Here is a 20575-nt window from a genome sequence, read left to right as displayed (position 1 = left end):
AGAAAGCACTCAACTCTTTGGAGGATTAACCCATAGGCTTCTTTTCCATGCTCTTTAAAACCATAGGGAATGTTCCCTTTATATACAGGTAATAATTTATGATGCTTCTGAGAAGCTTGAGAACTGGCTGTCTCAGAAGATAGGGATCTACCTAATTCCTGGGATTCACTGCACTGTTCGGAATTACTTGTCCAACTCAACTAGCAGACTGGGATTTCCTTTTGTAAACTAATCGTTTTTGGTGTCCTTTTTCATTTGAAATCCAAAGCATGAGGAAGGGCAAGAGTTAATACTATGGCAAACAAAATGCACGTGAAGAGATGGTTTAGGTCATCTCCAACCAGCACGTGTGAAAAACAAGGGCCTAAAAGCTTACTTGAGAAACTTCATGTGAATATATCCTGAATTTCAAATGACTGGCATCAACTTCCCAAGTCATAAATTTTTTATTAGAAATATATTATTTATTCAGCACATTTTTATACCACCTCATATACAAATCCCTGGGCGGTTTACAATTTTAAAACACAATTAAAATCGTTTAAAATATAGTTATAGACTTTATATGAAATATAGACTTTAAAAAACTTGGATCTGGGCCATGCCAGGCCTCCATTTGCGCATGCGCAGCGGCAGGCAATTTGGCCGCCGCGCCGGTATACAGAGGCCCAAATGGGCCAGAAAGTGCAGCTGAACGGCCCGCGGCAATGATTACCAAGGCCAGTGGGGGGAGGAGGAACCTTCACAAACCCCGCCCCCCCACACACAGCCTTTAGGAAATCTCCCCCCCAAAGTGGCTAGAGGTGGAGAGAGAGAAAAATATATTTTAAAATAAAATCGCAAACTGGGGGGGGGGGGTTCAGTCCCGATCTGGACAGAACCAGGCGGCTTTCGGTTTGACCCAAAACCATCGAACCCCCGAACCGAACCATCAAACCCCTGAATCATCAAACTGGTTCACACATCCCTAGTTCTGGCCTTTCAACAGCTGCCCAAGGGTGCCTTGATGCCAGCTCTCCAGCAAGCCCAGAAGTAACCATGTGACTCATGGACCTAATAGGGTCTTTGTTGGTCCTATCTTATAACTCATCTGGGCTAGGTTTCTTAATCAGAGCTTCTAGTCACTCAGCGCAGCTACTATATGGACTCTTGCCTTGTATCCAGAACCCAACCGTTTCCTTGTCCTGCCACACATCTCTGGCCATTAGATCACTGCCTGCTAATTTCAGAACCTGACCACCAGTCTGCCTTGGACAATGCCCTTTTCTTTTGGCCCTCCGGATCAGCTGAAATACTGGAACCTGACCCCTGGCCTGTATGACCACACTCTTCAGTTCAGCCCCAGGGGGCCATGTGACAGTAGCAAAACTTGACACACTTACAATTTTCTATGCATTCTTATTTGCATAAGAACCCAATCAAGACATTTTTTTAAAAAAGTCTTTCCTCATTCACTGTGCTTCCTTCTAAGGAAGCTATTCCTATTGCTAAAAGCATACTATACTTCATTACTACAAGGTGTAGTATGCTTTTAGCAATAAAAGTAGCTTCCTTATAAAGATTGCTTAGCATGTTAAATGTCTGAGTTGAGTAATGTTATAAATTACTGAGCATACAATCTCTAGCATATAATTTATTATTTATTTTTTAAAAATTTCCCTCAGCAGCAGCTACTCACATTTAATTGTCTATACATTCCATATGGATAAACTACAGAATTGTGATGTGGTCCCGGCCAACAGCCATGGCAAAAGGTTAAAAAAAAAAAGCTATTCATTTTAAAGTCAATCCATGGAATAAAGTTGGTTGCTCCCTTGCAGTGGGGAACAAAGAGAAAGACTGAAGTCTTTTCTCCTTGCACCTACCAGTCCTGGTAACTTTGTTTGAGGGATGGAGCAAAGCAGGGTTGATTTTATTTAAATCAAATTGGTTTAAATCACAGTTTTAATAGTTTCACAAGAGGACTCAATTTTAATTATTTAAATCACAATTTAAATTATAAAACAATTTATAGAATCTGGAAGATTCTATAAAAGTACATTCTTGTTGTCTCATATAACCTTAATACATATTTAGAGATGGATGTAGTTAATTTTTAGAAGGTAGATACACACTTCGCACAATGCTGTTTCATTCGGGTAACCAGGCCCTGCATTTCATTGTTGCACTGTCTGTATTTTGCATGCATGCATTTCTTACCCACAGGTACAGGAACGTCATTAAAATATTCTCAAATTGAGTCTCTTCTATGATCTGCTGCCATGATAAGTGTTTCCCTTCAACAATGGAGGATACACCCGAAAAGAGTTTCCACTTTCCTCAGGACTGCATGAATATGTTCTGTTCAGTTTTGGTTTCACTTTCTATTCCCCTCCGCATCCCATGCATTTATATCCCCATTCCTTCTTGCTCAGATCTACTCCATCCCTCCAAATCCTCTATTCATTCATTGGCCTTCTTTGTCTTTGCTCTTGGGGGTGGGCAATGACTTGACTGTGTGTGTGTGTGTGTGTGCTGCATGTACACCACCTGCAGAATAGGACTGATCAGGTCTGTTATCTCTTATCCCTATATACTGCTGTTAACATCTTCATAGAATATAATTATGTTTAATATTCATGATGATATCTTTGAGTAGGTTCTTTATAAATTGGTTTTTTTAAATTAAATTTTAAAAATCTGATTTAAAAATCCAATTTAAATGTTAAAAGTCTATTTTTTTAAAAAAATCAATTTTTATCAACCTTGAAGAACAGAGAAGCTTTGAGCTGTTGAACGGTTTGGCCTAGTTTGCTTTGCTTCAACCACTTTGCTCTTGCTCTCTCTTTCCCTTTCTCTCCTTCACAAAATACATGTGTGTTTTGCTTCAGGATGAAAGTGGGTCAAAACAGGCTCAAAGCTGGCTCAAAGAAGGCCCCTGGAGATTTTCATAGGCCTAATTTCTATTCCACATCATTGGCTGCTGGTGATGAAGGCCAGGGAACTATGTATTGGCATCAGGATAATTTATAGTACTTCCTATCAAGTGAAGAAAACCTGAAATGCTACTTTTTAATATAGTGAGCCAATAATCCATATAATGTATAGCTTTACCCTTGGATCTAATAAAAGCTTGTACACTCATTATGTACAGATGGGAATGCTATGACAAACTCTCTGTGATGATTGATTCCAATGCCAGCCATAACATGTATAAGCATCTACCATGGCGGTTGTTGTCATTATAGAGACAGTCTCTGTGCTGCTCTAGATGGGAATACCTGGCAAAGCTATGGAAAGTCAATGTGATTAAAGTAATATCTTTATATAAGTGCTTTTAAATGCTACAGGTAGAGTGAAGAGCATTTATCTTGGTGAAAGTAGGTTTGGTGCTATCCCTGTGATGAGAACACCAGGCCTTAATAATCTTGTAAGCACAAGAGTAGTTATTCCTAAAATAATCTTCAAAGAATAATAAAATTTGTGTTTTGCTTTGTTAATGTTTCCAAGATTAGGCATAACTTGACAGCTGAATACTTTCAGTACTTGTTTTCATCATTATTTAAATTTGTTTGGAAGTTTGATTTTATGTTGAGCAAATTATTTCCTTTTACAAGGCAATTATAACATCAATAGGCAACATCACCCCTTCCAAAAGTCAAGAAGCCTTCCCTAGTTCCCTCAGTGATGGATGGTTATAGTCCAGGCTCCAATCTCCCATGGTTGGACAAGGTGAATGAGAGAGTGGTGGCTAACCAGCTCCAGGCAGTTTTGGAGAAAACTGATTATTTAGACCCATTTCAAACTAGCTTTAGAGCAGGCTATGGGGTTGAGATGGCCTTGGTTAGCCTGTTGGATGACCTTTACCATCAGGATCGACAGAGGGAGTGTGACTCTGTTGGTTCTTTTGGACCTCTCCGCATGTTCAATACCATCGAACATGGTATCCTTCTGGATCACCCAGGTGAGTTGTGGAGGAGGCGGCACTGTGTTGCAGTGGTTCCACTCCTATCTCTCAGACAGATTCCAGATGGTGGAGCTTGGAAACAGCTGTTTTTCGAAACAGGAGCTATTATATGGAGTCCCTCAGGGCTCCATTCTGTCACCAATGCTTTTTAACATCTACATGAAACCGCTGGGTGAGGTCTTCAGGAGATTTGATGCAGGGTGTTATCAGTATCCTGATAACACCCAAATCTATTTCTCCTTATCATCATAATCAGGAAATGGCATTCACTCTCTAAATGCCTGCCTACAGGCAGTAATGGTCTGGATGAGGGACATCAAAATGAAGCTGAATCCAAGCAAGACGGAGGTGCTCCTTGTGGGTGATCGGAATTTGAAAGTTCAGTTAGATCTTCCTGTTCTGGATGTGGTTTTGCTCCCCCAGAAGGAACATACGCAGCTTGGGAGTGCTTTTGGATCAAGGCCCCACTCTGGTATCTCAGGTGGAGGCTATAGCCAGGAGCACTTTCCATCAGTTTCAGCTGATTCGACAGCTGTGTCCATTCCTTGAAGAGAATGATCTCAAACAGTGGTCCATCAGATGGTAACTTCCAGGCTCGAGTATTGCAACACGCTCTACATGGGGCTGCCTTTGTACACAGTTCTGAAACTTCCGTTAGTTCAAAATGCGGCAGCCAGTCTGGTCTCTGGGGTAACCCGGATAGACCATATTATGCCCGTTCTCAAACAATTTCATTGGCTGCCGATATGTTTCTGGGGGAAATACAAGGTGTTGGTTATTACCTTTAAAGCCCTGAACAGCTTTGGTCCAGACTACCTTAATGAGCACTTTCTTCTGTATGATCCCCATCACATGTTGAGGTCATCTGGAGAGGTCCGTCTCCAGTTACCACCGGTTTCGTCTGGTGGCATCTTAAACCCAGGCCTTCTCTGTAGCAGCTCCTGGCCTTTGAAATGCACTCCCGGCAGATATCCATAGTTTGAGCTCGTTGTGAGCCCTAAATACTTGTTTGGCATGGCCTTCCAAGGTTTTTAAATTTTTCTTATTTTCATTGGTTTTAAATGGTTTTAATAGTTTTAAATTTGTTTTTATATTGTTTTAAGCAGTTTGTTTTACATGGTGTTTATGTTTTTTACTTGTTGTACGCTGCCCAGAGCCATTGGATGGGGTGATATAAAAGAGAAATAAATAAATAAATAAATAAATAAATAAATAAATAAATAAATGAAATTCCTCAACAGAATCTCTTTTATGGCCTGATGCTATGTTAAGTGTTTTCCTTCAACAATGGAAGATACACTCGGAAAGAGTTTCCTCAGGACTGTATGAATATGTTCTGTTCATATTTGGTTTCACTATCTATTCCCCTCCTCTCCCCATCCCATGCATTTATATCTGGACTCCTCCTTGTTCAGTTGTCCTTCATCCCCTCAAATCCTCTATTCACTCATTGACCTTATTTGTTTTCTGAGTTGGTGGGAGGAGCAAGGGTTTAGCTCGCTTTCCCCGCTAATCTGGACACAGCGGGTCTCACTGATTTTGAGACCCACCTCATTGTCTTTTGCAATACTAGTGTGATAAAGCAAGATGAACAACATAAAGAGCAAAGTAGGAAGGTAAACCCATTTCTTGACTGAACCACTTCAGACTATAGGCAAGACCTGAATGACTGAATGCTTCTCCAAAATGCTTCTCCAAAACAAATGCATGACTGAATGCTTCTCCAAAACAAATGCATCATGAAAAGTCTGTGGCTGTTAACAAGCCTTCTCATGGAGAATGCAGAGTGCGAACACAACATTCCATGGATGTGGTCTGCTTTTTCAGTCTCTGCAATTGAAGAAATCTCTGGCAAAGCTATGGATTTGCTGGTTCACAGGTTACCATCTTCACAAGTATACCAGACAAGTAGTAAGGACTCTTTAGATGGGAAGAGTTTACAAGTGTAGAGACCATTCTTTGAGAGAAAGTTCTAGTCTCCACCCATGGAGAGAAAGATGAGGAACACTAGCAATCTTAGTAAGCATGACAAAAAAGACATTGGCTAATCCCCCAGAGATGCTTTCCAGGGTGGCAAGTAAAAGGAAAAATAACATTTGTGTTATTTAGCTGAAAAATCCGGTAATATAATTATATGGGTAATTTTTACTTCAGAATTACTGAAAACGAGATAATTCTTTGACAAGAAAAATATATCTAATTCACCTGGTCATTTTTGTAGGTTGTCAACAAAATGTTCCTTTTGCTGTGAATTTACAGGTGTTGAACTGGTTGTTTATTAGGGCTGGAGAAGGGGAGCTGGGAAGATGCTTGAAAGCTGATGCAGAGAAAAGTAAATCATTTTTGCCTGTTGTGTGTATCAAATAGTAAGTCAGTAGCAGAATGAAGTTGTATTGGATGTTCCAGTGCTAGCTACACACTACAGTTTAAATGAGAAGTAATCATTACTAGATTTGAAAGCTGTACTTCTATCAGGTCTCAAAGGGAATGCAGTTCAATCTTAGTTTCAGTATCTTTTCATTATTATGAATACTATTCGATATCTCAGGAGAATTTCACAGAGAATTCTGTGTTGCACATATTCCATCCCCCCGCCACCACCATATAAATGATATATGGGCAATTCCAGTGGTGATTGTACTTCTTGAAAAGTGGTGACATTGTAAAAGTTATACCTTCTGTTCATACTATAAGCAGAAATGCTGACAATGAAGTCCCCATGAATACCCATAAGGGCCAAAAGATGAAATTTGTGATCAGATCTCGTGGGATTCTTTTAAAAATGTCAAGGCAGCCACAGGAGAGGGGTTCAGATTTTTATGAAAGCACATGACACAGTTTGTGGAGTGCATACAGTGCATGATGTAAATCAGGCAGTGGCAAGGAGGGAAGAATACCCCCCACCCCATTTATCCTCCCCCTGTGTCATTTGCTTGACTTAAACCACACCCTCACCCATCCAAAACTGCTCTGCTTTAGAAAGAATATGGATACTAGCAGCTTTGAGAGGCATTTGATTGGGGAAATGACATTTAGACATGCACATGCACACACAATTTGTGTCATTGCTTCAATCAAAACACAAGCCCCTTCTGTTTTCCTTTAGATACAGCTGTACGGCATTTACAGACCTACCAGCTAGATAGAAGTACATTGTTACCACTTGTAAGTGAGGAATGCAAATACAAGCAAGATGGGCCAGAAGGGACACTCGTCTTTTGAATCAGTGGTATGTTATTCAGCTGCATGCATTTCTTCAGCAATGAAATGGGGAGGAGAGCTGGTCTTGCAGTAGCGAGAATGAATTATCCCCTCTGCTAAGCAGGGTCTGCCCTGGTTTGCATTTGGACACAGTTAATGGCATGTGAGCACAGCCTGATCTAAGATATGTAAGAAGGGGCCACAGCTCAGTGGTAGAGCACCAGCTTTGCATGTATAACGTCCCAAGTTCAGTACCCTCCAGATAGGTCTGGGAAAGACTGAAAATTTGGAGAGCTGCTGCCAGTCAGGCAATACTGACCTAGATGGGCCAATGTTCTGATTCAGTGGTTGGCAGCTTCCTCTGGTCCTGCTTGTTGCCCCACGGCTTAGCAGCAAACTCTGGGATTGCTTGTGAGCAGGTCTTGCATGTAGGCACAAGATTGCTAATCTGTCATGTCCAGAGACTCCTTCTTATAGTGGTTCCATCCTCTGATGTCCATTTGAGTCTTCTGGATCACAAAAGGCATCTATTCCTGCTATCCTCTGGATATTGTCTTTTAATTACCAAAATTAGCTCAGGATATTTGGTCAATCCAGAGAGAGATCTTAATCCCATCTTCTGTTAGATGCTATCTTGAGGAGGGGACATTGCCCAAAGCAAATCTGCATCTCTAAGTTGCAAATGGGCCCCTTTTCTTGTCCCAGATGTGCTAGCCTGGTCCCAAAAGGTGTTAAAAGTCAGGAGTTAGTGAGAGAATTAGTTCTATTTGTGTGAGACAGCAATTACATTATTTCTTGTGTACCTCTATCTAGTGTGTAATTAGAACAAGAGAATATTTAAAGTAACATAAAAGGGGGTACATGTGTGAGACAAGTTAATCAATACATTTGACTGAGGCAGAAGCATCCTGTCAGTGAGGAAAAGGGATAATTTCAGCAGTGTGAGACTGGTAATTAAGCCTGACCCACTGAGTCTCTTGTGAGTTCCACAAACACTGATAAACAATGCTAGATTACCCCTGCCTTTACAAATACCCAGGCAGATCTGGGTGTCAATTCACCCTGAGTCAGGCAATAATTCATTCCTTAATAAAATGGAACTAGACACGGGCCTGAATTCCATATACTTCTGGGTTGGTACCTTTAAGTCTAAAGTTGGGGTACATAGGCCCCAACACTGTTTAACTGATTGAAAGGTTTTACATGTGATTTTTATGGAGTTTTATTGTATTTTAACTTTTGTAAACTACCTTGGAGTGTCTTATGAAAGGTGGAATAAAAATTGAACAAACCTTTCTAGGTTTTGGGTTTTTTATTTGTTTGTTGCTTTACATATTGCCAGTATCTTTTGATAGCATTTTGGATAGCAGGGAAGCAAGCAAATTCTGGTCCTTGCTATCACTTATAACACTACACCCACAGTTGCTAAAAGATGCTAGTTTTAATCTTCTAGACATGTACAGTATACATAACTTTCAGAAACACAAATGAGGAGTACAACTGAAAGGGCAAATAAAGCTGTTTGTGATATTTTCTCTAAATAGAGAGTATATAATTCTTGCTAACATTTAACAACAGAGTTCTATGCACATTCAAGAAAGATATATTCAACTTAGAGCACTCGGTAGGACAGCTGCTGATATAAAACAGTTACAGTACAAGATTAAAAGGCCTGTATGCTGAACAACAATTCAGCATAAACAATTCAGTTGATATACAAGAAATTACATCATCTTCTACTAAACCTTAATTTGGTGACTATAAACTAAAGAATATTATACCTACATACAAAATACTGAAGTAACACAGTTTATACACCAAACTGAACTATATTTTATCTTATATAGTCAAGTCAAAGGAAGAAGTGGTCAGGGACAATCTATGTCTCCTTGAGTCACTCAAATGTTGTATACAGACACACTGGAAAATGAGAGCTAGAGGAAAATTAACTAGTCCTAACAAATTAGGTGTTTATTATGCTCCCCCCCCCTCAATTCCTGCACAGTGTGGGGTGGGGGGAATCAGGATTGTATCCTGTGTTTGCAGAGATTGCTTAGATGAAGAGTTCCCTACTGATTCATGAAAACAGCAAGATTCTACACTTTGGAATTCCTTATCTTTATATCCCAATTGGCAGGATAATCACTCTGAGAGAACTACCTCTGAATCTGATTGCCCATAACTTAGAAGGCTTTCTAAATATACTTTATGTTGTCTTTACTTCCAAGGATATAATATATACTTTATATTATCCTTATTTTTATATAGATTTGTTTTGCTTCATATTTTAACAAAAAATGAAGAAGTATTAAAAGGGACTGTGAAAGAATATAAGATTCAGGCATCCAAAAATCTTCCATTTAAGAGGAGAGCTAAGATGATTTACATTAGGGATGTGCACAAGTTGTTTATGCACCTGCCAGGGGAGAGGGTGGGGAGCGGTTCCCTTAAAAAGCAGGTCAGGAGCTCCTTACCTGCTCGTTCCCACCTGACCGCTTTTCTGCTGGTGGTGCCTGCTCTCCAAACAGCCACGTGGGGCTGCTGCACTGTTTCCTGCAGCCTCTGTGCGATGTTGGCATGCACCTGTTGAGTTGGCTCGAACGCCAGCATCCAAGTTTGTTTGGTGCTTCCCAGAGCAGGCGTTGAACTGGCTCATGCACATCCCTACTTTACATTTTCATGTGTGCTATAAGGAACATGGAAACCAGCAAAGATTACCTACCTGATATTTAAGCATTTCAGTCCTCTGCTCCTATAAAGGAGGCTGCAGAGTAACTTGTCCATGCAATATCTGGATTATAATCAATGCTTGAAATGAACAAGAACCAGAATGCATTTTTGTTACAGACCAGATCCTGGTAAAAAGAAGACCAGACATCCAAGTATCACTTGCCAGGAGCAAACAGCCATAGCTCTCTTGCAAGCACGACGGCCAACAGTGCACAGGTGCCCTCCTTAGAGCTTTCATTTATGCTGTGATTTGGAAGCACAACACAGCCAGAATCCCTTCTGAGCAGTCAGAAAGACTCTTTAAGTTTCTTTGTCAACTTCTCCAAACTGCAGCCCACATCTCTTCCAAGTCCTCTGCATGTACCACAGATGGGTGGGATCATATATTTTTGTATGGAGGTTTGGAGAAGGTACGAGCAGAGTCTCATCTGGTGTAAGCCACATCCCAGCACAAACAACCTCATGCTGCTCTACAGCTCTGTATACATGAAAGTGGACTTGAGGTAGGAGAGAAGGCCAAGAGCAATGACAAATTGGCTGGTGCTATACAACATTTGTAGGCACCTGAGAAAGACCACCAGAGTCTGCTCATAGCCCATATCCCTGATCTCTTAAGCTCTGGTATATCTTGTGTAACCTTCCTTTTCTGCATCTTTATAATCTTGTCTCTTGCTATCTTCCAGTTCCATTTACTCTTGCATTGACCTTCTTTCTGCTCAATTTTCAGCCATCCAATCCTGCTCTTGGCTGAACCACCAGACTTACAATTAGCCTAGTCAGTGGTTCTCATTTTTGATCTGTAATTGAGATTCAGTCACTGATTCTTCATATCTGTTCTTGCTTCTTCCAAATCACAATATGAATATTGACACTTGAGTTGATATCAGCTCCGAACCAGGCCAAATTCTGACATTTTATTACAAAACATGAACACCTAGATTAAGATGATTTAAAAAACAAAGCAACTTTTAAATTACACACAAAGATTAGACTGTTTTGCCTGTTCATATGCACTTTAATATTAAAGGGGGAAATCAGTACAGTTCAAAGGATAGTTCAGAGGAGTTAACAAACCCTAATGCTCTTCCCCCTAACAACTTGGGTTACTCTTCCCACCCCTGTATATATATGAATTGTCATAATGGGATGGCGACAGAAGCAGGATAATAGAAATAAAAGAGAAAAGGAAATAGTATTATACAGTACATGAATACAGTCATTTTTTTTCCAATTCACAGGAGAACCAATATGAAAGATGACAATTTGGGCATACCACACCAGTTTTATGGCTCCCAAACCATGCTGAAATAAAACTGGTATCATATAGTTGAAGGTAACCTTTACTTGTCCTAAGCCAATTACTAAACACCTAACTGAAGTTCAGTATGAGATATTCAAAAAAACAGAGATATAAACAGGATACGCAGAAACAGTTCATCTTAAACCTGGTCTGAAAGACCTTCCATCCCAGACAACCAGGGGTGGGGGGATATCTACACAGCACTGCCTTCCACATGTAGACCATTTCTGAAAACCACATTCCCAGGAAGCTGTGATAGACACAGAGCCATATGCCACACACAGACAAAACTAGCTATTCTGTCTTTACAGAGAATGGCCAATGCCTAAAAATTGGTGGCATCTACAGTTTTCCCAATAATATAAAACTATGGACTTTTCATAGAATTATCTCCATCAAGGTTAATACATTTTGTATGAGATTATGCCATTCAGCACCATCATATATTGCTGCTACCTGGTATAGGAGTTTCCCATATTCTGGGAAACACACCAGCAGGGATTTGAACCAACAGCCTGCTGCTCGCTAGGCAGGTTGCTTCCCCCACTGTGCCTTTAGGTGGCTAGCGCTTTTCTTCCCTTAAGTTTTTAATCTAGATAAATCATTGTTCCATGTATATGATCTGCATGTTTGGAACCAGGGCAATAACCGGTAAATGTGATACAGCATTTAACAGTGGGCGATACATAATGTAAGCATTATTAGAACAGAAGGAAATCTCAATGTTAGTACCAGTTTTGAAAGCTGTTTGATCATGTGATGGGCCCATCACACAAAAAAAGTATGTTTTTGAAGAGTTTTATATCTATCCTTCTATATATTATGATGGCTATTCACACACAGTGCTATTTTCAACTTTTATAGCTATCAGGAAATCCAGCAGAATAGTAAATGCTTCCACGACAACATTCGGAGATATGTTAGTGACTTTTAAAAAAAAGGAACTGGGATTTTCCCCCTTAGATGAGTTAAAGGAATAATTCTTGAACAAAACAACACTAAAGGAAAACATGGATTTTCAGCCATGTTAAAAAAAAATCAGTGGGCAAGTAAGGCTTCTTCACCTGAAAGCACAAACTACCAACATATTCCTTGCAAGTCTAGTATGTTCATGTTTTTATGCTCCAGTTATTTCTCTGGCTTCTGAGCATAATATCTGAAGAGTTGCTTGCTGTAGCAATACAGTGCAATGAGTTAAATTGAACTACTGGTTTAATGCCGTCTCTTAGTACCTGTCAAAATCCTCTGGTGTCCAGATGAGGACTTTCCATTCCTCTCTATCAGCACTTTAGCAATAAACCAGAAGTTCAAGAAGCAGTACTTCTAGAGAAGGTATAGCTTTGCTTTGGGCTTTGTGCACCAGAAGTGCTACAGCCATCTGTGAGCTACACTACCATGGGATGACCCACATCTGTCACACAGACAAGCAGAACTTCTGTATAGGCTGCGCACAGGTACCATTTGGTTTGCGAGTCTCCGGTGTGACCTGAAGAAAACCCATCTGTGCAGAAATGCCAAGTGTTATTGATTGAACAATGATATTAAGTATCAGTCTAGTTATTCAAAGACACAAATGCTGAAGAAAACTTGCTTTAAAAGAACCCAAAGAAAGAGATGAAGGTTTCTATTAGTGAGGACACATTAAGAAAACTACAGACCTAACGGCTTAGGCTACATAACCTTTTAATCTGTACACCACCCAGAGAGATATATACAGGGCAGTATATAAATGTGATAAATAAATAAAATAAAGCCTTTTATGCTTATTTCTGTAAATGCCAGAACTCAATTTGATTTTAGAAACAATTTGCAGATACAGGACTTATGGGGCTGCTAGCTCCCTGTTCCCAACTTTTCTGTAATGTGCCTGAAATAACCACATTCAGACATCACAGAGGTTACTTTGAAGCAAGCCTTTTGTAGATCTAGACTCAGTTCAGACAATTTAAATGCATTTGCAAAGTATCCATGAATGATAAGTGTCAGAACAGGCATATTGTGACATCACTTGCATGTAAAGTTAAAGATTATTTTGGGGGAACGGCAGACATTCCAATCTGGTGGATGGGAAATAACTCCCACTGTGCTCAGTTGGGGCTTCTCCCCAGAGAAGCATTTATTTTTATATAATTAGATGTATATACCTCTTTTCTTCCAAAAGCTGGAACTCAAGGTAGCATACAATCTTTAAAAAAAAAAAAAACAGTTTAAAGAAGTATCAACCACCCAAAAGCAACAATACATAACTCAACTGCAACAGAAAATACATACACCAGACCAAAAGCAAAATGATAAATATTTCAATTTATGCTAGACTAGTATTTTTAAGCCCGTTAAAATAACGGGTGCTAGTAGGCCGGTCCTGCCGCCGCCATTTCTCTCCCTTCCAGGTCGGGTCCGGTCCCGTCGCGGCCGTCTCTTCCTTTCCTGCGGCTGGGCCGGACCCGCAGCCGCCACCTCTCCCTTTCCTGCGGCTGGGTGGTCCCGCTGCTGCTGCCGTTCCCCTCCCCACGGCCGGTTGGATCCTGCCGCCCGCCTTTCCATTTCCTGCGGTCGGGCCGGACCCGCCGCCGCCATTTCTCCCCTCCCCGCGGCCGGGCCGGACCCGCTGCCCCTGCCTCAGCTTTCTCCGCGGCAGGGGCGGTCCCGCCACCGCCTCTGCCCTCCCCGCAGCCCAGCCAGTCCTGCGGGCACTGCCTCCGGCCTCCCCGCAGCCGGGCGACCAACCGGCCAACATGGCCACCTGGTGCCTGCAGTCGTGTCTCCCTCGGCATGTTCTGGGCATGTGCTCCGTGCATGCCCAGATCAGCCAAGGGAGACACGGACGCAGACACCAGAGACACGGGCGCACACGCAAGGGCTTTATTATATAGGATGAAACAGAGTCTTAATTTGTCTGCAAAAGGACAACCAAGTGAAGTAATATGCTCTCTACTCCATGCTCCCAACAGGAGTCCAGCTGTGACTTCCAAACATTCTTCATGGACAGTACCTTGTACGGTAATCAAGCTTTGACATGACCACGGCATAAGTAATTGTGGCCACATCTGCTGCTTCCAGGGCCCTTCCCAGATTGATTGATTTAACTTCACCACAGGAAGGGTGAATGTGCATTCATACATCTGGGGGGTGGGGTGTTACGTCACAGTCCATGTAAGACATCAAGGTGCCCTCCGTACATGATTCAGATTTTCCCGTGCGCAATGGAGCTTGGCCTGCATTATTTCTGTGCTAAAAAGTTCCACTTTTTATGGTGCCTTTTTGGGATACTTCAATCTATCCCAACATTTCTTCTGAGAAGTATGGAGGGATCATACTGACAGAGCTCCTTTTCTTAAAGACTTGCTTTTCTTTTTAATTTTTTAAAAATAGATTGACTCTGTGATCTTGCAGAAGATCACCTGAAAGAGGAGCCATTCACCCACTTATCGAAATCGCCCACAAGACTGCCTGCCTGAAAGGGCAGCAAAAGAAAGAAAAAAGAAACCCAGATAAAACTATCCAGACACAAAATCTAGTAGGAGAGTGCAGTGGCACAGAGAGGCCACAGCAGCCCGTGTTCAGGCTACCCGCACCTCCAACCTGGGGGCACACCTGAGATACCTTCCTTCCCCCGAGATACCTTCCCCCGAGACACCTCTTCTTTTTCCGCCACATGGAGAGGGGCTCTTTTCTCCCCACCTCACACTGTGGTGGTGGCAGCAGCAGCCTCTCTGAGGGAGCAGCCCTGGGAAGGCAGCCCTGTCCCCACTGTTCAGCCACCACTGCTGCCACCACGTGTACAGTGAGGAGAGAAAGGGCACCCTGTGCGCGTAGCATAAAATGCTATGTATGGTGCGTATGTACTAAGAGAAAGCCGTTTAGCAAGCACACTCAAGAGGCATCAAGGGAAGGGTATCTGCAAAGGGAGCCTAGATGCAACCCCCAAAGTGTAGGACTATATCAGAGTGGAACCTGCATATGTGAAGAGGTGGCAGCACTGGAGGAGTAGGGGCGGGACAGCCTACCCTGGGCTGTTCCCTCAGGGAGGCTGCCACTACTGCCACTGGCAAGTGCAGTGGTCCTGACTGCAGCAGTGCACAAGTTCTTGGAATCCTGGCCGATAATTAAAGCTCCACCCCTTGTATGGACACCTGTGCTGAAGATGGGTGAAGACAGGCTAAGAGAGCCAAGTGAGATAGTGGTATATGGAGGACCACAAGCAGCCTATGTTTGGCCTGCCCGCCCATACCCACAACCCAGCAGCACCTCCCCTGCAGTGCCCCTTTTCTTGCCACACATGTGGGGAGTTCCTTTTATCCCTGCCACAAGGCAGTGGTGGCAGCAGCAGCTGCTGCCTCCCTGAGGGAGCAGCCCAGATAGGCTGCCCTGTCCCTGCTACTCAGTTGCTGCCACCACATGCACGGCAGGAAGAAAAGGGGTGCCCTGTGCATGTGGTGGGGAGAGAAGGTACATACGTACTAAAAGGAAAGAGTTTATGCAAGCCCACCCAAGAGTCAGCAAGGAAAGGGTATGTGCAATGGGGTCCTAGTTGTACATCTCCCCAGTATAAGACAATAGGAACATAGGAAAATAGGAAGCCACTATATACTGAGTCAGACCATAGGTCCATCTAGCTCAGTATTGTCTACACAGACTGGCAGAAGGTTGCAGGCAGGAATCTCACTCAGCCCTAACTTGGAGATGCCAGGGAAGGAACTTGGAACCTAGATGCTCTTCCCAGAGCGGCTTCATCCCCTGAGGGGAATATCTTACAGTGCTTACACTTCTGGTCTCCCTTACACATGCAACCAGGGTGGACCCTGCTTAGCTAAGACAAGTCATGCTCGCTACCACAAGCCCAGCTCCAGATTGGAACCTACATGTGTGAAGAAGTAGTGGCAGCTGCAGTGGCGACTAAGCAGTGGGCGCAGGGCAGGCTACCCCAGTCTGCTCTCTTATGGTGGTTGCTCTCTTATCGCCCCTGCCACTGCAGCTGTCCCTACCATGAGCAGCAGGGAGGAAAGGGATTCTGGGGGCTGCCACCAAGTGCCAGATTACAGCTCCGCCCCTGGAAGAGGGCCAGCTGCTAGACAGAATTTTTACTGAAGACTTTACAGCAGGGTGTGGGGTTGGTCAATGTGGTTGATCTGGCAAGTCATCAGTCTTGTGGTAGTCTCCCTCCAAAACAAGCAATTTCCTTTTAAAAGGAAGTTGAAATAATTTTTCATGGGCCCACCTGAAAATTTTCAAAGATGCACACCACACATGTGCAGGTAGAAAAGAGGAGGAGCAGTGGCAAAGAAATAACCCCCACAAATGTTCCTGAAATATGTAGTTCTTTGCAATCTTATCTTTAATACATTCTAGAGCAAACATATGAATCTTGTATCCCACCCCACAACACCATCAGATAAACTGTACATATGACATACACAAGTTGTGAGTCAATATTAATCAACAACATTCTAATACAATGAGAAGCCATTAAAGAAACAATCCTCTTTTAGTATACATGTTACAATTCAAATCTGCTAACAATGGTTTCCACTGAAGCGGCTATATTAACTTAGCAAGCAATGAAATCCCAGCGGCAAGTTGAAATACAATCGCATGCCCTCCACACAGACATACACACAACTGTTATTTACTCAAAGCAATGGCTTGATCTGGCAACTTGCAGCACACCAGTCAAGCCCTTAGCCATGCCTCCACAGTGGGCATTTACTCTGAACAAAACATTTCCTCCCACCCCAATAAAGACCTATAGAGGTGCCCGCATTTTCCTTCTTAACATTCAGTTCTATTTCCTTTCTGCATTTGACAGAAACAAGTCAATGATTCCTGATTACTTTAAAATGTCTGGAAATAGACCAGTATGTCATACAAGTGTCATTCCTTGAACTAGACCATGTAATGCAACTTTGGAAGGAAATATCTCAGATGTGAACAGAGTTAAGATTTCAGCTTGCAGTCTCCAAGTCATTAACAAAAGAGAGCATGCATTACCCTCATTATCAGACCCTCAACGCTGCCTACACCTTGACCTCTTATTGATCAGGCACTGGTTTTAATACCCAGCTGTCAAGTTGAGACAATGAGAATGAGCACGGTTTCCACAGAACTGTGCAGTCTTTAACTATCTGATTTAAGCACACTGCGGCGGAGAGAGAAAACCTCCTGCTCACACCACAAAGATACTTTAAGCTGCCTTGAAGTGAATTGAGAATGAGAGTCTACCTTTAAAGCATATGAGAATTGGCAGGCATAGGAAACCTTCCACAATACCCAAGAGACCAAAGAAATTGTGCAGCATTGCCACAGCTTTCCTTTACAATGGGAGCACATAATCATCCAAACCTGGAGCACACTTTGCATCAAACATATTTTATAGTGCTGCTCATTTTATAACTTTAAACATAAAAGGCACATGAATTGGCACTGCTCTACATCTGAAAGAATCATCTTACTCTCATGAGCAACAACCATTGCCTTCTCCGAGATCATTTCCTATGTGCAAACTTATCCTTCACAGTGAAAAGGTCTTCACATTTCTGGACCCCAGGGAGGCAAGCAATGCCTGCTGGACATCTATTTCGTCCTGTCTCCTGCTAAATAGATGGTAGTGCTACCAAGGGTGTACAGCTTAGGCAACTGAGCCACACAGGAGAGAATCAACCCAGAGGCAGTAATTCTGGGAAACCTGGGATCTCTAACACTCTGCAGCTGCCTTTCTGGAGCTGGGCATGGGTTCGGACTGCTTAGACTGCACAGTACCAAAAGTAGAGGTGGGGAGACGGTGGCCAGCCCAGCTGCCTCACACCAGGAACAGCCTGTGCCACAAGGAACTTGGCAATGCAAATGAGGCGAGAGAGACCACGGATGCCAAAGAGCATGGAGTCGGATTTACAGTCAGTTGGTGAGGGGCAACTGGAGGAGAGTTGGCACTGCCTGACGAGCGCGAGATGAGGCAGAGAAGGATCAGTCCTTCAGCTGCAGCGTGCGTGGATGATCTCTCGAGCCAAAAGAGCTCCGGGGTTGGGGCGGTGCGGGGGGGGGGGGCCGAGAATCATGAGGCAACAATCAACACATAGCTGGGAGGAGAAGGAACGCGATGCGGGGAAGTGGATCTTGTCGCCTCTCAATCGCGACGTGCACGGGGCAACCCCAAGGCAACGGCTCCCCTTCGAGCCAGCGACTCACCAGCTGCAGCGTGCAGAGGAAGATCAGAGTACAGCGTCCGGTACAGCAGCCCATGGTGGAAGGCGAGTGATGCCGGGAGCGCCGTTTTCTGCCTTTTCCTCCTTGCCTGAGCAGCCGCTCTCACCGCATCCGGACGGACCCCGCTGCCGCCCTCGCCTCGTGCGCCGGCCCAAATCCCTTTGTTAGGGCTCAGAGGGAGCGCTCCCCTTCGTCTCGGTCTCGGGGAAAAAGATCAGGAGGGCAGCCCCGCCGCCGAGCAAAGCATCCGGCGCCCGCCTGCGCCCCTTTGCTGGGGGGGGGGGGAGACTGAGGGTGGGCGTGGCTGGGAGGGGACGGAGGGAGGGCGGCGCACGTGTCTCTGTGTGTGTGTGGTGGGAGGAGAACCTATTCGTGGGACTTGTGAATGGGAAGAGGAGAGAGGCGGAATTGTCAATGGCGAAGGGAGGGGGCATGTGTGAATGGCTCTGGGGAAGCCGCTGGGAAGGGCGGGCAGGTGTCTGAAAAAGATGGGAAGATTGAGGAGCGGAAGGCGGGCTTAGTGCATCCTCGAGGCAGGGGTGCAGCTATAATTTGAGCGAAAAGGTTCAAAGAACCCGGCGGCCCCCAGCTCCAGCCCTCCTCCCTATTTCCTTTATTATCTCCCTCACTCTGAAGGGCCGCCAGAAAGAGGGGTGAACACGGCCCCTTCTTCCGCAGTTACGCCCGTGCCTCGAGGGCAGCTGGCTGGCAAATGGAGCGCGGGTGTTGGCCGTCGAGGCCGTCTATTCAAGGGCGGCTACGAGACAGTCTTTTCGAGGCGGGGCTGGAGGGGAGGGGAGGGGGTTCTTCTTCAGTTTAAGGGCTGAAGCAGGGAAGGGCGCCGTTGCTTCGCTCAGAGCCAGCCCGCTTGTTGGGGGCGCGAGGGAGGAAGCGCTGCTGCTGCTGCGAGCGAGCGAGCGAGCACAAATGCAGAAGGAAAGACGGCTTTCTGGCGTTCCGCGCGCGGGCTTGTGCCGGCCACTCGGACAGCAGCCTTTCCCGGGAAAGTTGAACGGACTGGTTAAGAGAGCCCAATTGGGTGGGGTCCATAGAAGAGGCGGAGCTTCGTTTAAGGGACGGGCTTCGGTGTGCGTCCCTGGCGCGCTATCCTGGCCTTTGCCCAGCCAGTACGACGAAGAGGAAGGGAAGAAAGGCAACTAGCGAGTCGTTTGAGCGTGATGCCAGCATTTAGAAAGTTAGCAAGACAAGAGGTGCCAATTTGGAATACAGCAATAGGTGTGAATCATGCAAAAGAGAAGTGGAAACTCTTCTTCCAGTGAGTTAGGATGTGGCAAATGATGCACTCAGGCTGTCTTCTTCACAATAAATGGATGAATGGATAGATGGATAGCAAGCGTGTGGTGAGTTAGGCTGATCAGAGTGTGGCTTTAGCCAAGGACCCTCAAAAGTAAGACTGTGATTCCAGTGACCACTGTGCTCATGATTTGCTCTTTTTGCACCCTATTAATAGACTCGCTGTAGTGTATTGTATAACTCAGCAGGAGCAGCTATCTTGCATAGAGTCACCAGCCTCCCCAGATATGGGTGTATCAGTGGCAAGCAAAACCATAGCGCATATATGCTCAGTCTAGACAGCACTTATGGCCTGAATCAACCAGTGCTGCAAATTAGAGAGGAACAATGTGCCATAACCCGGTTAATATTAACACACTTAGTTTTTCCGAAATACAAGGTCATGACCCGGCCACACAGGATCCCACTGCGCAGGGGTGGTGGCTTCCAAAATGGTCACCGCAATGGGGAATAGACCTGGAAGGGCCGAAGATGCCCAAACAGGGTGGTTTTTACAAAAAGGAAGGGGAGGGGGACCTCCCCACAGACCCCCCCGCCACCTTGAAGAAGCCGCCCGGAGGGAGTGCATTAAAAAGAAAAAATGTTGTTTTTTTTTAATGTTCGACTAACCCCCGAACTGAGAGGAGGTATTCGATCTGGGGTCAAGTTGAACTGGGGGTGGTTCGGCTCGACCCCAAACCTTCAAACCTAACTGGTTCAGTATTGAACCAGTTCAGAAAAAATGGTGTCCAGACCTGTGATCAGGAATAGCTCCAGTGCTTCCAGCACTACCAGCGCAACTGCAGGCACCTAAAAAGGCACAACATTAACTATAAAAAGAAAAAGAAAAAACACCCCACCATCACCAGCATCAGCAAAAGCAGTAGGGTGCCTATGGAACTTTG

At 44.2% G+C, this 20575-nt stretch overlaps 1 protein-coding gene across 6 annotated transcripts in view; it reads right to left on the bottom strand.

Annotated features, from left to right (window-relative positions):
• NKAIN3 (sodium/potassium transporting ATPase interacting 3) overlaps positions 1 to 18645 on the bottom strand; it is a 412466-nt gene extending 393821 nt beyond the window's left edge. For all 6 annotated transcript variants that reach the window (XR_008306949.1, XM_053249301.1, XM_053249299.1 and 3 more), the window contains exon 1: positions 18360 to 18645. Coding sequence is in view for 5 of the 6 variants with exons in the window: in XM_053249301.1 (XP_053105276.1) it covers positions 18360 to 18413 (54 nt within the window). In the remaining variant the exon portion in view is untranslated. The remainder of the gene's footprint in view (positions 1 to 18359) is intronic.
• Positions 18646 to 20575: the final 1930 nt, after the last annotated feature.

The sequence above is a fragment of the Hemicordylus capensis genome, chromosome 4 (assembly GCF_027244095.1).
Source record: "Hemicordylus capensis ecotype Gifberg chromosome 4, rHemCap1.1.pri, whole genome shotgun sequence".
NCBI classification, from domain to species: domain Eukaryota; kingdom Metazoa; phylum Chordata; class Lepidosauria; order Squamata; family Cordylidae; genus Hemicordylus; species Hemicordylus capensis.
The sequence above is the reverse complement of the archived record's forward strand: the minus strand, read 5'-3'. Positions and strand labels throughout refer to the sequence as shown.